This window comes from Echinops telfairi, unplaced genomic scaffold, assembly GCF_000313985.2.
Source record: "Echinops telfairi isolate 266 unplaced genomic scaffold, ASM31398v2 ScPeMD7_3533;HRSCAF=4204_1, whole genome shotgun sequence".
Taxonomy (NCBI): Eukaryota; Metazoa; Chordata; class Mammalia; order Afrosoricida; family Tenrecidae; genus Echinops; species Echinops telfairi.
The window spans coordinates 7,082,844-7,098,596 of NW_022107432.1; the positions used below are offsets into that span (position 1 = coordinate 7,082,844).

Genomic DNA, 15,753 nt, shown 5'->3' on the forward strand with positions numbered 1-15,753 from the left:
GATTTAAAGCCTTGGAAAGACTCTCTGTAGAGAGTCTCCATGAGACTGAATTGACTTAAAGTCAGTGGATTGAATCATGGGGTCAGAAATTCCAAAAGCCCTAAATACCAAGAAAGGAGATAAATTCACCAACCATTCATGGACAATTCCAACATTTTTTAGAGAAACCTCATCAGGAAGGACCTGATAATTATTCTGGTAGACTTGGGTTAAAATATTGAATGTCTCCAAATCAATGCTATCTCTGATTCTTGCAGTAAGGAAATCCTGGAACCTAGGTATTGTTGGTACTCAATTAGGGGTGTGACTGGCCATATTAAACTTAATGACACAGTGTATGGTGATGGTAGGAAAGCAGTCACTGGGTCAGTACCCAGGAGATCAGATTGGAGGTGGGGTGACAGGGTAGTATAGAACATCACTGAGAAAAATTGGTTTGCATTATCATGTGGGTATTGTAAGTGTATGATTATAGGTAAACATTCTGAAAGATGTAGAAAGTTTCACATAATTTGAAATGATCTGAGAAATACAGATCAAGAAAATTTGACATAATTAGAAATAATGCTTTAGAGTCAAGGTTTGGATTTAATGCAATAAATCCATGAATTCCTGTGTTAAAAGTAATGAATCATGTCAAGTTTAAAACCCATCTTTGCATCCATAGGAGTTCATTTTGACTGCTCATTTGCCTATCTAGAGTTATAATTATGACCGTACTGTGGGCACACTGAGGAACCCTGGTGGTTCTGTGGGTTAAGTGTTCAGCACTTTAATGACATTGACAGTTCAAGGTTACCAATGGCTGCCCTGGAGAAAGATGAACCTGTCTGCTTCCATCAAGGTTTAGCATCTCAGAGACCGTAGACAGGGCATGTATGCGTCGGAATTAACTAGATGGCATTGGTTTTCTGTGCACAATATTTTTCTCGCCTCCAGCAAGGAAATGTGTATTAATTCACATGCAAATGGAGAATTAGAATGGCACAATTTTTATGCAATGAAATATGAAGTTGAAAACGTTTTTGTAATGATATTTGGCCCTAATTCTCCCACTGAATCCATTAATGAAGTACTTTCTGCCATATAGTTCCTAGATCTATTCATTTATTCCTCCTTTCATTCATGCAGTCTCTAGTGCATCCAAACCTTACCAGGAAACTGCATTTTTTCCAAGCTCTGGTGGCACAATCTCTCACCCTGCTGGCACAGAGGGTTAGTCACTGGGCTGCTAACCTCACGGTCAGCAGTTTGAAACTACCAACTCCACAGGAGACAGATGTGAATTTCTACCCCTATAGAGTTACAGTCGTGGAACCCCCTAAGGGCAGTTCTACTCTGTCCTACAGGGTCGCTGTAAATCAGCATCCCCTCAATGGCAGTGAGTTTGCTTGTTGGTTTGGTGGTACAGTGGTTAAGAGTGCAGCTACGAACGGAGAGGGTGGCAATTCAAACCTACCACCTGCTCAGGGGGAGAAAGATGTTTGCATCTGCTTCTGTGAAGATCACGACATTGAAAACCCTAGGAGGCAAGTCTGTCTTGCCCCATAGTGTCACTATGAGTCAGAATCAAGTCCATGGCAGTGTGTTTGGCTTGGGTGTTTGGGTACGGAACAGTGAAGAGTAACACTGTCCAGTTTAATGTTGGTCAACAGTTAGGAAGTAAAGGGCTTTAGTCCATTAACCAGCTGCCCTACCGCTTCTGATAGTCAAGCAAAGCAAAATTGGTGAGTTTTGATTAAATACCTCAGTTCTCGGTGCCAAATCCTCAAGATTACAACCGTTTAAAACAAGATTGAGGGTGGATGCTGGCAGCTAATTTGGTCTCCTGCTCACAGTTGTTTAGTTATTTTGTATAAGTTTTCAGATATATTCAGAACCATTCAGAAACCGAGAAAGGATGCAGGACTTCCATTCCTTAGGAAAACACACCTCCTCTATTATTGCAATTCTGAAATCCCATTGAATATAACCCAGGGATTCTATAGTACTCTAAGTTTAAAAGAGATTGTTAAATGGACTAAATAGGCGAAGTATAAATAGTCGTATTGTATAAGGCTGAGCGTACTTTCAAACTGGCACCTCAGTTTTGCCCTTTAGTGCATCAGAAAAAGATCAAAAGAAAGTTTGATTTAATTCCAATCCATTCTCATTAATTCCATAATATATCGTTGTGATTCAAAACAAATGGTTTGGGGATCCATGCCATCACATGAACAATGTGGACTGATCAGTACATGCGCGTGTCCGAAATGACTGATCCTGATCCTGATGAAGCCCATGTCTGTCCTTGTTCACAGCACCAGAAGAATGGACCACAACTCGCTCCAGCCTGAAGGCGCCACCACTAAGGTCAGCCAGAGGGGGATACCGGGAGCACCCCTATGGTAGATATTGAAGGTCCTTCTCACCTGGGAGCCCACCTCAAAGACAGTTCATAGCCTGTGGTCTCCACATAAACAGCAACACGACAAGTAATAGTCCTTTTTTTTTCCTTCCTCTCTCCTATTTTAGGGCTAACTGCTCGTGATTATTCCCATATATTTCCTGTATTTCCCCCTATACTGTTGGCGTGACATTAACACTAATATTATTTCACAAAACGGACTTAAAAAGACATTGGCAAGCATTGTCTAGAACCCATTCAGTAGGATGATATTCTCTTGGTTGTTTTTCATTGTTGTGTGTAATTTTATTTTATTTTATTTTTTAATGAAAAAGCATGAATCTGTTCAAAGACTTTGAGTCTCAACCAACTAGCAAAAGTTTTGTTTAGGGTTGCTAAAAGACTGTAATATGGTTTTTGAACTAGCTGATAATAAAGTTGTAGATAAGATGTTTTAACCTGTCTTTTAATATCTGTTAGTTAGATGAAGATGTTCAATATTAAGTTTGTAAATTTAATTTTAAATGCTGTTTTAATGGGGTTGAAAACAAGCAGCTACTGTATGTATGTAGCTAACTGAATTTGTTCAGTGTTTTAACCTGTATTTGTTAAAAAAGAAAAAAACACAAAACATAAAGTTCCATGTGTAAGCTTCTCTAAATAGGAAACCACAATTTGTCAAATATGTTTGCCATAATTTGTCAATAAAGCTGAAAATTTTTGTAAAACCTAAATTTGGAATTACTTGTTTTCTAGCTTTAAATGCCTGCTTTATTTCTTCTTCAAGAGATGCCTAAAATGTTTTCTATTTAAAACATACAAAAATGAACCCAAGCTTGTTTTAAGATATCTGTGTAATACTTAAAAAATGTATTAATAATTATGGTTGTTAAATAATTTAAAAGTTAACAAACTAAACTGTTACATGAATCATGGTTAGTAAACACTAATGTATAACATGTTAATGGAAAAAAATGGATTTAGAATAATAAATGGATTTTAAACTATCCTCTAAGCTTTATCTTGCTAAACACAAACTCTGATTGACTTGTTTGCATTAGCATGTCTCTCGTGAGAAAGAGTAATGGAGTATAAAGAGGTAAGATTACCACTTACCACTGTCTAAATGCCTAGTTCTTCAACCTTTAAGTTTCCCCGCACATTAAATACCCCATCTAACATGTAAGCATTGCGTAGATTCACTTTATTGTTTTCACTCAAAGAAGCGTGTGGACTTCATTTGCGTAGTTTATAACAATTTGTTTTGACAAACAAATCATCAGTGTCACTGGCCACTTGTTGCTATTCAACCTCAAAAACTTTATTTGTAATTTTCAGTGCTAAATATCACCGCCCTTGAAGGCAGTTTAGAGGGCTGATATTTCTTTTGAGACTATCAGACTTGATGGCTGATGATTATTAAGGAAATATGTCGCAGGAATCAAAGGATGACTAAACGTTAAACAGGTAACACTAATAGTAACTCTGTAATTTTGCATATGCAACAGAAATGTTAAATATTCTCAGTTATTAAGTTCCTGATAGTTAAAAAAGTAAACCTACAAAAACATAACAAATAGGTCTATAGGTTATTAAAACAACTAATTAACATTAACTAGAGGCACCAAAATTATTTTACAATATCTAACCCTCAAGGCAATAAACAGAACTAAAATTAACATTAATAGTAATGCAACTCTTGCTAACATCAAACGTAAGCCTAATTTTGATGGAAAAAAAGAAAGAAAGACTTGATGGTAGGGATGAATACCAAAATTGTTCATCTTTTAAAACCAATTTTGTTTGTTTATGGTGGCTTTTTGTCGATGTGATTGGTTTACTTTTTTGCTGCCAACCAGCTTAGGCCCCGCTGTCCTGTCCTCCTGCCAGAGCTGCATGCTAATAGTTTCATGAAGTGCGTGTCTGTCGTCGACGGAAACTGTGAATCTTTGCCTCCTTAAAATGCTATTAAGTTATATATGACTTCTCTCTTACTCTTTCTCACTATTCCAGGTGCCCACAAGCGAAAGAACACATAATTGGTTAGCAGATGTGATGGGGTAAGGAGGATGGAGGTAAGCTTATTTTTATCTTCTTTGAAATAGACAAGATAATCTTTACCAACATGAAGGCATGGCAAACAGTCAGCGCCCCAAATGTTGCTTGTTGAGCTATTAAAAAAGTTCATGTTGTCATCCAGAAACTAGCTCTTTTTATCTTTTTTTGAAATAGAGCAATCTAGCTTGATACTTACTTGCCAATGTTTTCTAAATTTATTCAGAAAGGATTGCGAATAGTTAGTTAATCCAGACCCCCAACTAATCCTGTCGAGAACAATCTTAACCATTTCCCCCCTTGATCTATCTGTTTTCATCAAATTACTTCTGGTTCCCCATCTGCCAACCTGTTTGATTTCGCACATAAGTACGGAGCACTGGGCACAACTGAACATTGAATCTCGGTATCTGTGCACACGAGGTAGCACACCTCCGTCAAATGAACCTCAGACAGAAGCAAGCGCAGACACTTATTCAATCCCCAGAGAATAGAAATGACCTTATCAGAGCGACTGAAAGAAGAGAGCAACTTTCACTTGCTCTCCTCCTTGGTCCCATGCCCTTTCTACTCCACAGCAGTATGCAATGCAGCTTTGTCTCTAAGGAAGGCCAGGTGTGTGAGACAAGAGCGAGAAGACACTCACAGGTGGTCAGGAAAGCGGTGGAGGGTACCACTGAAATTAGACCTGAATAAAGAAAATGCATCCGGTCCAGCTGAGAAAGGGGGCGTATCTGGTGAAGAGACTCTAGCGCCATCCCTCTCTGACTAGGTGCCCCTGGATCTGTTTTAGCCTCTGGTGGCCCCATGAGTTTCAGAGCAGAACTCTGTGCCAGAGAATTTTCAAGGACGAGTTTTTCAGAAGTAGGTAGCAAGGCCTGTCTTTCATGGTGCTTCTGGGCAGAGTTAAGCCTCTTGCTTTTCCGTTAGCCGCCGGGTACATTAACTGTTCCTCTCGGCCAGGGGTTCCAAGCTTGTTCAGGAAGGCACTCACTAAACGTCTGGAAAGGCAGGTCAAGGGAGCCCCTGTTGTTAGGTGCCGGTGAGTCAGTCCTGACCCACAGAGGCCCTGCGCACAGCCACGGAAACACCGTCTGGTCCTGCGCCATCCTCACGATTGTTCCCGTGCTTGAGCTCATTGTTTCGGCCAGTGAGTCAACCCATCTCCTTGAGGACCTTCCTCGTTGTCACTGCCTTTCCACGTGACTGAGCAGGATGTCCTCTTCAAGGTACTGGCCTCTGCTGACAACTGTCCGATGTATGTAAGACAGGGTCTCACCATCCTTGCCTCCAATCAGTCCTCTGGCCGTTCTTCTGCTAGGACAGACTTGTGTGTCCTTCGGCAGTTCACGGCACGTTCAATGTTCTTCTCCAGCATCACAGTTCAAATGCACTGCTTCTTCTGCGGTCTTCTTTATTCCATGTCCAACTTTCCCATGCATATGAGGCAATGAAAAGATCATGCTTTGGGTCAGGTGTATCTTAATTCTCAAAATAACCCCCCTGCTTTGGGGCACTCTAATGAGATCTTGGGTAGCAAATTTGCCCAGTGCAGTGTGTCCTCTGATCTCTTAACAGCTGGTTCCATGAGCACTGATTGTAGATTCAAGCAAGAAGAGGCCATAGCCCTCCTTAAGTGTTCTGTTGAATGGTTGTTTTTTATGAGATGAACAACTGGGAGCCACTCTAGGTGGTCCAATAAGGAATGGCATCATGAGAGTCTTCAAGTCACTGTTCCTAGGGAACCAATAGGCAATGGTATCTGAGATGTGAACGTGGCTTGAGTAGGGGAGCTGCTGCAGTGGACCTGCTGCAGAAGTGATTCTGAGGAGAACAGGAAGATGCTTTGGGTAAATAGTAGCAAGGTCTTGCAAATGGCCACCTGTGATACAACGGTCTGTCTCTAGTTGTCCAAAGCAAATATGAAGAAGGAAATCAAGCGCTCAAGAAACTAGTCTATAAGACTAATGAGCTACATGAACCACCACCTCACTACGTTGAGACCAAAAGAACTCCAGATGGTTCTGGCCAGGTACATAATAGATGGTCCGAAATTAGAACAGAAGAGTGCAGAGCAAACTCAAATATCGACATAAAGTCAGACTTATGGGAATGCTAGAACTTTGACAAATCACGGAGACTATCATGCTGGAATACCCTTTAAACACAGAACTCATACCACTCAGAAGTCACCTTTCAGGTAAATGATAATTGGATCCAAAATAAATAACACCCCCTGTAAGTACCATATGGTTCTAAATAATATCTTAATATTAGTCTAGACCAAAAATGAGATGGAGGAGGGACAGGGAAGTTAGATCAATAGAAATTAAAAACAAAACAGAAACAGGGGGAATGAGAATGCGGACATTGCAATGTCACTGAGCAATATGTAAATTGTTAAATGAGAACCTAATTTTCCACGTAAACTTTTAGCAAAAGCACAATATGTTGTTTTCAAAAGAAGCTTTAAAAAGCATGTTAACCTTATCATTAGGTCTCCATTTTGACCCATTTAAAAATTGTTCTGGTTTTTCATGGTTTTCGCTTTTTTATTGGATTGAGGTTTTTCTCTGCTTTACTTTGTTATTTGCTGTGGTTGTGCTTGTCTCTGTTTTGTCTATGTTCTCTGTATACAAAATCCAGAAGAAGTACACCTATAGTGATGCTAACTGGATGAATGGTTTCTTGGGGGGCTGGGGAAAAGGTGAGCTAATAGCAATGAGTGCAAGAAAGAAGAAAAAGTTCCAAATTGTTTGTGGTCATGACTCTACAACTCTTCACGATATGAAGAATTGTGTGTGTGGATTATGTGACACATAAAACTGTTCAAAAGAGTAATAAAATTAATAAATAAGAAAGGCATTGTAACCCCATCTTACCAAAGAAGGTGTCAAAACGCAATGTGGTCATTAATATTTGGTCCCATAATAAAATTTGTATACTCAAATATGATTAAGGAAGAACCAATTTGATGCCAGTTAAAAAATAAAATATCCAAGGCCATTTAGCGTAATAACATTAGAACCAAGTAAAGCTTTTGAATAAACGGCAGAGGATGCTTATGGTACATGATTCCAGATTTTTTAAAAAGGAATTCCTTTCCACGCTATGCTATTAAGGTATTACTTCGGGCCCTTCGCTCTTCACTAGGAACACAAGCAGAAGCACGTGTTTTGGGAACCACGAACGTCCTTTCAAATGTGGCGCTCTCTCTCTCTTGTTCATTTCCATTTTAGTTATATGGAATTTTGTAGATTTTCAAAATCAAGATTAAAGAATAGTGATTTGTAGTCTAATGTGGCTAAGATAATTTCAATACCCTAGGGTCTGTTATTGAAAACTCTGTCCACTTACCACAAAAAAGATATTTAGGAAATCATTGAAAATATATAATACAAAATTGCCATGTAATTATTGGTGTGAAGCTATACTATCAACAATAGTAATTATTTTGTGGCCTCCTGCTACCTTGTAATCCACTAAAACATCAGGGCTGTACTTGTGAGGCAGGGTATTAAAATTTTATGTAAAACATCTGCAAAATTACAACAACAATGTTAAGAAAGTATAAATTAACCCCATTTGATAGATGAAAGTGTCAAAATACAATAATTTAATCAATAGTACAGTATTACAGTGTAGCAAAAGTAGCATTTAAAATAAAGTCCGATAACCTACACATTTTCTAAGATGCTATATATTAATATCCAACTTTGAAGAAATTTTATTGAAAAGAGAATCTAAAAAAACATAGCTCAACATAATTTCTATAGCAACAAGGGATATTGACTAATAAAATATTCTAATAAAGTATTTTAACTGGAAGTTTGGTTTTATTTTGATCTTTCACAAATTTATCATTCTTTCAAATATTCTGATTCCATCATAGAAAAATGTAGATGAAAGCAGCCCACATTTGTCACAAAGCATGACTACAGTCTTTTGTAGAACAAATGGGTCCATTTATAATCTAAATTCCATTTTGACATTAAGAAAAAAAACAACATTCACATGATTAAATAAGCATGAAAGCAATTTCAGGCTTTTATCCTTCTATCTATAAATCAGAGCTGTGCTTTAAAGAATAAGGGTCGATTTCAAACCAGAAATATCTTTGTATAAACTATGCAGTTATGCGTTAAGCACAAAAAGTAAATGTGCTTCTCAATGTTAAATACATACTTAAAAACAAAGCATTTCTGGTGGCTAATATGATAGGTGTCATTTTTTTCTGAACATTCAAGTTTCACATTAAATTATCTTAGTTAACAAGAAGATGGATTTTTCTTGTTGACTGACAGGCACCAGTCTTTTATGTCCATCATCAGGATTAATTTCTTACTCTCATTATATAGAACATATTAATTGATTCTCAAAAGACTTCCAATTATAATAGGGAGAAAGAGTCATTCTACTTTATATGCTGTTTAACATCTTCGTCTCTTATATTTTATTTTGAGTGGAATTCAAAGAACCAGAGATGTTTTTTTGATTCATACAAGCTCCTTAAAAGCACCTTATCTTTTTTTTTTAATAAACCTATGTTAGTCTGGGTAGACTAGAGAAACAAATTCATAGACAATCATATGTGTATAAGAAAGAGTTTTATATAAAAGAGCTACTGAATATTGAGAAAACATCCCAGCCCGGATCAAGTTCATAAGTGTGATATTAGTCCATATATCTGATACCAATCTATGAATTCCTCTTATGACTCACACAACACATGCAATGACATGAATGCAGGAAAATCACAGGCCAGTGGGTGGAAAGTATTGTGGATCCAGTGACAGTGGAAGTGTCTCAGTGCTGGCAGGTTTCCCCACGAGTCTCCTCCAGCTGGAGGTGGGTCTAGGGTAGCTCCATGTGTCTTGTCAACAGGAATGTCTCATAGAGAGTGAGTGTGCCCCACCTCCAGTGAGCTATTTAAGTATCTCTGTAGCACCTCCAAATGAGGTCATCAAGCTCTGGTACCTGATTGACAAGCTAAAATCCACCCCTTAACTCTTAATAGTCTCAAGTTGACAACAGATTATGTAACTACCACAAACCTTAACCAACACCACATATACACATACATGCACATACAAAGGTAAGTCAAAAAGTATGGCTACAAAATCATAGAAACTTTCATTAAATACAAACATCAAATGTGATGCTCTTGTTTCTCAACATAGCCACCATCTAGGTCTATAGACTTCTTTAGGGAAAATACAAACAAACAAAACTGTTTTATTGTAAATTAGATGGACATTTACACTTGAGATGATCAACTTTGCATGCTACAATCCAGACTTCACTAGCTCCAGGAATCCACTCTTCCCTAGCTCCTCTACCCCTACCTTCTTCCATGCAACAACCAGCATCCTCATCAAAGTCAACGGTCCAGCTCACTGCTCCTTCCTGCCTCAGTAGGGCAGCCCTCAAAGAATAAGCAGATATATTTGGTAATTTGGGGGGGGGCAGGGGGAGTTCCTTGGTGCCACACTCCTGGAAACTATTCTCACCAAAACAGTTTCCAATTTTCTTAAAATCTTTTTTTTTGTTTTGTATTTGGTTTGGTTTTTGTTTGATTCCTACTGACAACATGTCCAAAGTATGTGAGAAGAAGTCTTAACATATTTGCTTCTGAGAAGCATTCTGGTTATACTTTTTTTTTTTTTCATGGAGGCATCTTTTATTTTTTTGTGTGTTTCTTTTTTTTTTAAATCAATTTATTGGGGCTCATACAATTCATCACAACACATCTATACATTTGTTGCCCTCATTATTCCCAAAATTCACTTTCCTCTTGGGTTCCTGGAATCAGCTCATTTTCCTTTTTCCCCCTTCCACTCCTCTCTCCCCCATGTACCCTTGATAATTTGTAAATTATTATTGTATCTTATATTACACTGCCCGGTGTCTCCCTTCACCCACCCCTCTGCTGCCCGTCCCCCAGAGAGGAGGTTATATGTAGCTCCCTGTGATCAATTCCCCCTTTCTACACCCCTATTCCCTCCTGGTTTCGCCACTGTCACCCCTGGTCCTGAGAGGTTCATCTGTCCTAGATTCCCTGCGTTTCCAATTCCCATCTGTACCACTGTGCATCCTCTGGTCTAACCAGGTCTGCAAGGCAGAATTGGGGTCCTGGTAGTTGGGGGGAGGAAGCGTTTAAGAACTACAGGAAGGTTGTGGGTTTCATTATTGCTATAGTGTACCCTAAGTGGCTCATCTCCCCACTACCCCTCTGCAAGGTATGTCCAGTGGTCTAGAGATGGGCATTGGGTCCCCATCACTTGCCACACTCATTGATGAGGATATGATCCCCCCCCTCCCTCCGCTTTTGGTGTTGGAAGCCTGGTCCCTTTGGCCCTTCATGATCACACATGTTGGTGTGCTGCTTCCATGTGGGCTTTGTTGCTTGAAGACAGATGTGTGCATAAGAAAATGTGGTGAAGAAGGTGGATAGTGCCCGGCTATCAAAAGATATAGCGTCTGGGGTCTTAAAGGCTTGAAGGCAAACAAGCGGCCATCTAGCTCGGAAACAACAAAGTCCACAGAGAAGCACATGAGCCTGTGCAAACACGAGGTGTTGAAGGGAACAGGCAGCAGACACCAAAGAACAAAAACCATTATTGTGTGACCACCTTCCACACAGAAACGCTTAAGACGAATGTATGCTTAAGTAAGTGTGGCGAAGAAGGCTGATGGTGCCTGGCTATCGAGATCTTTAGCATCTGGGGACTTAAAGGCTTGAAAGTAAACAAGCGGCCATCTTAAAGTCTTTTATAGCATACCTCTATGCTGTCCTATGTCCTCTGACATACCTCAGTAACAAAGTCCATCATCTTTTGAGCTGAGCTCCCTCCCTTGAACTTAACTGGCCCGGCAAGTCCATTCAGAGGCCAATTTTGATTGGGATTCTTTTTGAAGGTTTACTAATGAAACTTAGACAAGTGTTTTGCTGAGAGATCTTGTCAATAACCATTGTAGAATGCAGAGAAATTACTAAACACATTTGCATGTGGAATAAACTTCTGTATGTGTGTATGATAGTACTGGAACCCTTTTCGCAATACTTTTTGATTAACTTCCTGGAAATATAATTACTTTAAAAGTTCATTTCTAATGTTGTTCAAGTTTCTGTTCCACAGTGTTTTATAATTTACACTGGCATGTAGTGAGTGATCTTGTTTTCACAAGAAATTTGGAAACTATTGAATCCTCACTGTAGGATCTCTCTAGGAGCAAGTTTTCCCTTAATTCTGGTGCCTCTTGGGACAACTTTGATCAACATGAGAAAGTTCTCTCTGCTCTGTATCTTTCACCATCACACCTCACACATATTTTTTGCCACATTTTTGGCATGAGGAAAACGTTCACCTTCTCTGATCTATCTTGCCCCTCCCTTTGCAGGCTCCTCTTTCCTTGTCCAAGGTGGTGTAAGAAGGTAAGGAGATGAACCACAGGTGACTGGTGGCATTTGGGGAAGGGGATTGTTGAAGCTATTAAATATCAACAAATCTTTATTTTGTTACTTATAAAATATAGTACATGTACATTGTAAATTGTAAAATAAAGAAAAAGTCATATTGAGCTAAAATAGAGAAATAACTTTTGGCGTTTATATATAACAATTATTCAAAAGATTTGGATGTTTTAAAATGACAAAGCATAAGGATATGTAATTGGTGAGAATATGTCTGTAACTATTCTAATATTTTCAAATATAAACCATGAAAGTTAGAAATAAACTTACTTTATGGCTTTCATTAAGATTCAGCAAAAAGCTTGTAGGTAGTTCAAGGACCGCTGGCCTTTAAGAGTGTTTTCCAGTCCAGCATGTTGGGGCACCACGCCCTGTCCCCAAAGTCCCTATATTTATAGGTTTAGAATTAAGGTAGCAGAAGGACATTGGGCCTCCACTCAAGTACTCCCTCAATGCAAGAATACTTTCTTCTATTAAATTGGCATTCTATGATGCTCACCTTCCGACACAACCACTGAAGATAAAGCGGGTGAATAAGCAAATGTGGTATAGAAAGCTGATGGTGCCCGGCTATCAAAAAATATAGCATCTGGGTCTTAAAAGCTTGAAGGTAAACAAGTGGCCAACTAGCTCAGAAGCAACAAAGCCCACATGGAAGAACATATCAGCCTGTGTGATCACGAGGTGTCAAACAAATCACTGAAGACAAATGGGTGCATAAGCAAATGTGGCGAAGAAAGCTGATGGTGCCTGGCATCTGGGGTCTTAAAGGCTTGAAGGTAACCCAAGCGGCCATCAAGCTCAGAAGCAACAAAGCCCACATGGAAGAAGCACACCAGCCTATGCAATCACGAGGTGTCGAAGGGATCAGGTATAAGGCATCATCAGAACAAAAAATCTTACCATAGTGAATGATGGGGGGAAGTGCATAGTGGAGACCCAAAGCCCATGAGTAGGCCACTGGAGATCCCCTTGCAGAGGGGTCTCGGGGAGGAGATGAGCCAGTCAGGGTGTGATGTAGCAATGATGAAAAACACAACTTTCCACTAGTTCCTAAATGTTTCCTCCCCGTTCCCACTATCATGACATGAATTCTACCTTGCAAGTCTGGCTAGACCAGAGGATGTACACTGGTACAGATAAGAACTGGAAATACAGGGCAGATGATCCCTACAGGACCAGTGGTATGAGTGGCGATACAGGGAGGGTAGAGGGAGAGTGGGTAGGAAAGAGGGAACTGATTACAAGGAACTATATGTGATCTCCTCCCTGGGGGACAGACAACTGAAAAGTGGGTGAAGGGAGATGTCGAACACGGCAAGATATGACAAAATAATAATATGTAAATTATCAAGGGCTCATGAGGGAAGGGGGAGCGGGGAGGGAAGGGAAAAATGAGGACCTAATGCTGGAGGCTTAAGTGGAGAGTAAATGTTTTGAGAATGATGAGGGCAATGAATGTACAAATGCGCTTTACACAATTGATGTGTGTATGGATTGTGATGAGTTGTATGAGCCCCTAATAAAATGATTTAAAAAAATAAAATTTAATTAAAAAAAAAAGATTCAGCAAAAAAACAAAACAAACCAAAAAACACTGCTGTCAATTCCTGCTCACAATTACCCAATACAGATTTTCAAAGACTATAAATTTGACAAGAACAGACAACCCCATCTTTCTGGTTTGGGACAGCTGATGGTTTTAAACCAATGACTTTGAAAGTTTTCAAGGCCTCTAACCAGGAAAGGTTATACACTCACATATAGCCTAAATGTAATAGTTCATTTTGATTTTTCACATTATATTAGCTATTTGGGTTTAATAATGTAAGTTGTATTAGATATTGTGTGGTGGTTACATCTTGGGCTGTTAACCACAAGATTAGAAATTCAAAGCCACCAGCCTCCATGGGAGAAAGATCAGGCTCTCTTCTCCCAAAAGAGTTACCGTCTCAGAAGCCACAGGGACAGGTCTACTTTGTCCCGTAGGCTTACTCTGAGTCCGAATCAAGCCCGCGGCAGTGTATGTTTGCTTTTTAATATTTTTAAGAAATTAAAAAATAAATAAATAATGCCACATTTTGATCAGAGAAACTTTGGTCATTGATAAATTCAAGTTAAGTACAAGTTGATATAATTTTTTAAATATCAATTTTACTTGTAGTAAAAAAATATCATTGGAGTACATGAGTAATTGTACTATATCATGACAGGATTTTCAGAAAAGTGTGTGTATGTGTGTGTGTGTAAAGGAGAGGTAGAGGTATATAAACACGTGTGCATGTGTAAAGGAGAGGTATATCAACACGTGTGTCTGTGTGTGTGTAAAGGAGAGGTAGAGGTATATAACACGTGGGTGTGTGTGTCTGTGTGTGTGTAAAGGAGAGATAGAGGTATATAAACACGTGTGTGTGTGTGTGTGTAAAGGAGAGGTAGAGGTATATAAACACGTGTGTGTAAAGGAGAGGCAGAGGTATATAAACACGTGTGCATGTGTAAAGGAGAGGTATATCAACACATGTTTCTGTGTGTGTGTGTGTAAAGAAGAGGTAGAGGTATATAACACGTGTGTGTGTGTGTGTGTGTGTAAAGGAGAGGTAGAGGTATATAACACATGTGTGTGTGTAAAGGAGAGGTAGAGGTATATAACACGTGTGTGTGTGTGTGTGTGTGTAAAGGAGAGGTAGAGGTATATAACACATGTGTGTGTGTGTGTGTGTGTAAAGGAGAGGTAGAGGTATATAAACACGTGTGCATGTGTAAAGGAGAGGTATATCAACACATGTGTCTGTGTGTGTGTAAAGGAGAGGTAGAGGTATATAACGTGTGTGTATGTGTGTGTGTAAAGGAGAGGTAGAGGTATATAAACACGTGTGTCTGTGTGTGTGTAAAGGAGAGGTAGAGGTATATAAACAATACAACTCCGATACTGCTGACACATAGTGGCTGCACAAGACCAAGTCGAACCACTGCACAGCATTTCTGAGGCTGTAGGTCCTTTTCAGGCAGACAGTCTTATCCTTTTCCCTCTCAGCAGCTAGTGGGGTTGAACAGACAACCTTGCAGTTAGCAGCCCAATGCTTAAACCACTGCACCACCAGGCACATACAGTGCTATGCTTTTACATTGTATATATTGTCATGGTTAAAAAGTGCTTCGTCCTCTGGGGAAAATAGAAGGTTTAGTGTAAATATAATAAAGTAAGCCTTGGATCTCTCCAGTCCTGCTGCACAGAGATAACTGCTAATGGAGCAGGTTACATGCCTGGTGATTCTTTTTCATCCCTTTCTTATTTACTTCCTTTTCCCCTTACCTCAGTTCTTTATTACTTATTCAATTGAAATGGGATTCCAATAAATATGTATTTGCAATTTTAATTTTCATAGTCAGCTATATTTTGTTTCTTTGTGCAAAACTGAGTTGACATCAATTACCATATATTTGAATTTTATGTGGAAGATTAAACTTGTCTTCTTATATTATGAAAGTTAAATCCAAAGTACATGCTCTAGAATGTGAGCAAAAGTACATCTCAGAGCCTCCGTTATCTTATTGGTAAACGGGTGATAATAATAGCACCTACTCATAAAATCGCAAAATATAGTCAAACCAGAGAAATTTTTTTAAAGAAATCCAAACCTACTGCCATTGAGTCAATTCTAACTCATAGTGGCTCTATAAGACAGAGTACCGCTCCACAGGGTCTGGTTCTATAAGACAGAGGACCACTCCAGAGGGTCTGGATCTATAAGGCAGGGGACCACTCCACAGGGTCTGGCTCTCTAAGACAGAGGACCACTCCAGAGGGTCTGGCTCTCTAAGACAGAGGACCACTCCA

At 39.3% G+C, this 15,753-nt stretch overlaps 1 protein-coding gene across 3 annotated transcripts in view; it reads left to right on the plus strand.

Annotated features, from left to right (window-relative positions):
- KHDRBS2 (KH RNA binding domain containing, signal transduction associated 2) overlaps positions 1-4,461 on the plus strand; it is a 696,574-nt gene extending 692,113 nt beyond the window's left edge. Inside the window, exons 9-10 of one of the 3 annotated variants that reach the window (XR_004047149.2) lie at positions 2,301-2,474; positions 4,400-4,461. Coding sequence is in view for 2 of the 3 variants with exons in the window: in XM_004696331.2 (XP_004696388.1) it covers positions 2,301-2,398 (98 nt within the window). In the remaining variant the exon portion in view is untranslated. Of the gene's footprint in view, positions 1-2,300; positions 3,396-4,399 lie in introns of those variants that run through there. The other 2 variants (XM_045294878.1, XM_004696331.2) reach the window with 2 other exon arrangements.
- Positions 4,462-15,753: the final 11,292 nt, after the last annotated feature.